The sequence below is a fragment of the Penaeus monodon genome, chromosome 21 (assembly GCF_015228065.2).
Source record: "Penaeus monodon isolate SGIC_2016 chromosome 21, NSTDA_Pmon_1, whole genome shotgun sequence".
Lineage (NCBI taxonomy): Eukaryota > Metazoa > Arthropoda > Malacostraca > Decapoda > Penaeidae > Penaeus > Penaeus monodon.
In genome coordinates this window covers 26,589,427-26,593,251 of record NC_051406.1, presented here as the reverse complement: position 1 = coordinate 26,593,251, position 3,825 = coordinate 26,589,427, and the positions used below count along the sequence as shown (strand labels likewise).

Sequence of the window (3,825 nt, the reverse complement as noted above, 5' to 3'; positions counted from 1 at the left end):
TTCACTCATTCTCCAGGAGGAGAGCTTCCCTTTGCACAAGTTCATCGCTACACAGAATGTCAAACACTGTGTTTGTTGTGTGTATTTTCTTTGTTTTTGAATCATGATAGATGCTCATATCTATGCTATTCTCTCCTAAGGATGTATTATGATTAGCTTCAGATGCATTGAGGCCTAAGCATTGTACTGTAACACAGGTTTCTGCTATATCACCAGAGTGACTTGGGGTAAACTCCCCCAGATTATTCAACGGTAAGCTGGCTTTCATAGACTCATAATTTTTTTCTAAAACAACCTTTATATCAGCTGCTGAGAAGCATCCAGAAGCATGAGAATAATCTATATTCTGACAACCCTCTGATTCAGCTGCTTCTACATTACTGATGCAGTCCATGAAATCAGTTGGGGGGTTTTGCGCCTCTGATAAACTTTCTGGAGTCATCTCTTTACTTTCTGATTCAGTGGGAGATTCCCCTTTGCTTAAAGCAGGCATGTAGGGGATATCAATCGTGCCTTCTGTGCCCACAAGAGCAACCTTGTACTTCAGCCTTTCAGGATGACCCTTTGGGAGCTGACTCATCTTCACTTTCATAGCACATACGTTGTGTGTAACTGACCAACCAATGGGCATGTATTGTGGTTTCATTGATGAGAGAAAATGCTTCCGCCATCTCTGAATTAACTTTATTAGCCCAATTTTTTCATATGCTTCATACACTTTGTGCCCATGGGACTGAAAGGTCTTATTCCAGAATCTGGAGTCAGCCTGAGCCATCTCTCTGAGCTGTGTCTCACTTATGCAATCAGTCTCCAAGTAATTCTTTAGTATATTCTCTAATTCCATCACCCTTTTCTCAGGGATGTTTACCCTATTGTGAACCAAAGCTTTAGCAGCATTTTTCATGGTAATTCTATGTCTGTCCACACTGGTTTTCTTACTGTGTTCATTGCCAACAGGGGCATCAAACTTCTTTGCCAGAGTATAACGAAACACTTTATCCTCCAAGTTGCTTTTCTTGTGGCATTCCAAACACAACAATACAACATCATGACTCTGGTGGTTTTTCAGGATGTCTGGGAAATGCTTGCGGTATTCAAGAGGAACAATGTTCTTTCTGATGTACACTTCATCCTTCCCACATACTACACAGACATTCAATCGCTCTTGAAGGTAGAATCTGCCGTCGTCCCTGTCAGCTAAGGGTCGTCCAGAAGGTTCAAAGTTCAGTTGAATGACGAGTGGATCTTTGCTTACAACTTCTGCTTTGCCCTTTTTCACATACCAAAGTGCTTTCCTTGGGTCACACACACACAGCAACTCATTGTCAGGAGCTCTCATCTGGCTGTAGTAATAGAGTGGGTTTCTGCGTGTCATCTGTGGTTGGTAGGCTGAGTTCAGTTTCACACAAGAAGCAGTCTGTCCACTTTCATTTGTTCCTGTGAAAGATTTACAATGACAATTGGTGTTGAAGCTCAAATATAAATGAATACCCTAACAAGAACATGAGTAAAAAATAAGAGACAATGATAAATATCAAAAGAATAAGAGAATATTAGAAAGGGTGGATATAAAAAAAAAATGTAATCATGCTCCTGTTTCTAGAGTGTAATATATAATTATTAGTGTATAATGGAGCATTCTTAATATGGTCATTTGAAGTCATACTGATTGATAAATTACTAGCACCAAGATTCTGAATCAACACAAAGATATTTTCCTGTGCCCCTAATTATAGAAAGATTCTTTAGTGTTTCCCCTATGTTACAGTCCTATCCAACCTGTCTGATTTTGTGATCTGTGTAATGCATTACCATTAAAGTAATTATTGTTGCTCAATAAGATGATTTTTAAATCTCTAAAATAATGGAGGCAATGCCGTTCAGAATAAACATTTCCAGAACTAAGATGATACTTTATCCAGACCACATAATTCACTGGGTATATTTGTAAAAACCTTTGGGCACTGGGTTCCAGTGGCTGGGTGGAAGCATGCACTTTAATGCTTCTTTTCAACATGCTGCTGCTTTTCAACGATAACATACAAAAATCCATTGTTTTAGAAGAATAGTACTTTATGATGACAGCATGTTTATAAGATTTGGATGGATTAATTAGGAATTAAAGCAAGTAAATTTGTGCCCTTACTAAACAAACTCCAGCATTTACCTCTTGTCATTATTATCTCTATGCTTGCCAACCATCTGTTGTATATCTACAATCATAAAATGTTACCCTATTACAAAACTTGGCCTAGTTCATTTTCATCTTATGAAACTCAATACTCATACACAAACAAATATATTTTTTCATACTCAGATATTACCATACAAACAGGTGATAGATAATCGTGAACCAAGTCAAGAGAAATGTCATAATTATGAAACTCCACATTAGGAAAATTAGCATCCACCCTCAACACAAAGTGTCTCATCGCCAGAGGAAAGAGTATCTAAGACAAACATCCTCTCAGGTGTTGTCTCTCTGCTTTGTGATCCATTTGAACTTGAGGGTGAGTTTTCCTTTTTCACTGGAGGACTGTATGGAATATCAAGTTCCCCTTCTATGCCAACCAATGCAATCTTGTACTTCATGCGCTCTGGGTGATCTGGTGGGAAGTGGCTTGCTTTGAGCTGCATCTTGAAGAAGTTATGTGTGACAGACCAGCCCTCTGGCATATGCTGTGGCTTCATGGAGGACAGGAAATGCTCCCGCCACCTCTGCTCTAACTTCACCACACCAACTTTCTCGTAACCTTCATAGACCTTCTGTCCATGCGACTGGTAGTCATCATTCCAAATCTTGATGTCCATCTTAACTACGTCTTTCAGAAAATTATCATCCAAATCTTCTATGTTGAAATAATCTTTGATTATTTTTTCTAAAACAGCAATCCGCTCTTGAGGTATGTTTTCTTTGTTATTAACTAATGCTGAGGCTGCATTCCTTACTATTTTCCGGGACCTGTCAATGCTGACTTTGACATCTTGTTCTGTTCCAATAGGAGCACTAAACTCTCTCGCTAACTGGTGTCGGAATGACTGATCATGAAGATTGCTAAGTTTGTGGCACTCAATGCACAAGAGCACAACATCATGACTCTGGTGGTCCTTCAAGATGTCAGGAAAGTACTTCCTGTATTCATGAGGAACAACATTCTTCCTAATATATGACTGGTCCTTGCCACATGCCACACAGATATTGTGTCGCTCCTGAAGATAGAACCTGCCATCTTCCCTCTCCACCTGTGGTCGGCCTGAGGGCTCAAAGGTCAGCCTCACTACCAGGGGTTCTTCAGAGGCCACAACCCCAAGGCCCTTTTCTACATACCACCATGCCTTTTTGGGGTCACAAACACACAGGGGTTGATTATCGGGGGCCCTAAGCTGGCAGTTGTGGTAGAGAGGGCCTTTGCGGGTGGTAAAAGCCCTTGTCATAGGCTTCACCTTCTGGGAAGCGGCTGGTGGCCCAGAGCTGCTTGATCCTGAAGGAAATTTTGGAGGAAAGAGTTTTTTAAAGAATGAAGCAAGGAAACAGATCCTGGAGAAAAGTAATAATTAGGCAAAAAACATTAATTTTCAAATGGTTCAATTCCTTAGCTTGTGAGAACTAGTGTACTTGATTCTGGCTTTTATTCTGGATCAATTTAATATTGTCTGTGATTTATAGTGCAACGCAAGTGCAAAGCCAATACATTTTCACACATGATTGGTACAAATGGTATACTGTGTTCAACTGCTAGAAATGGCAGGAAAACAGAAGGCTGGTGGAAAGTGCAATTAACCCAATGCTGCCAGGAGGTTTCCTGATATGAAAGCCCAGATTAT

General features: G+C 40.1%; 1 protein-coding gene across 1 annotated transcript in view; it reads right to left on the bottom strand.

The window, feature by feature from the left end:
• Window positions 1–3,825, bottom strand: part of LOC119586391 (exonuclease 3'-5' domain-containing protein 2-like) — a gene marked incomplete in the record, with an annotated part of 10,675 nt that overhangs the window by 442 nt on the left and 6,408 nt on the right. Inside the window, 1 exon segment of the mRNA XM_037935113.1 lies at window positions 18–1,437. Coding sequence (XP_037791041.1) covers window positions 18–1,437 — 1,420 coding nt within the window.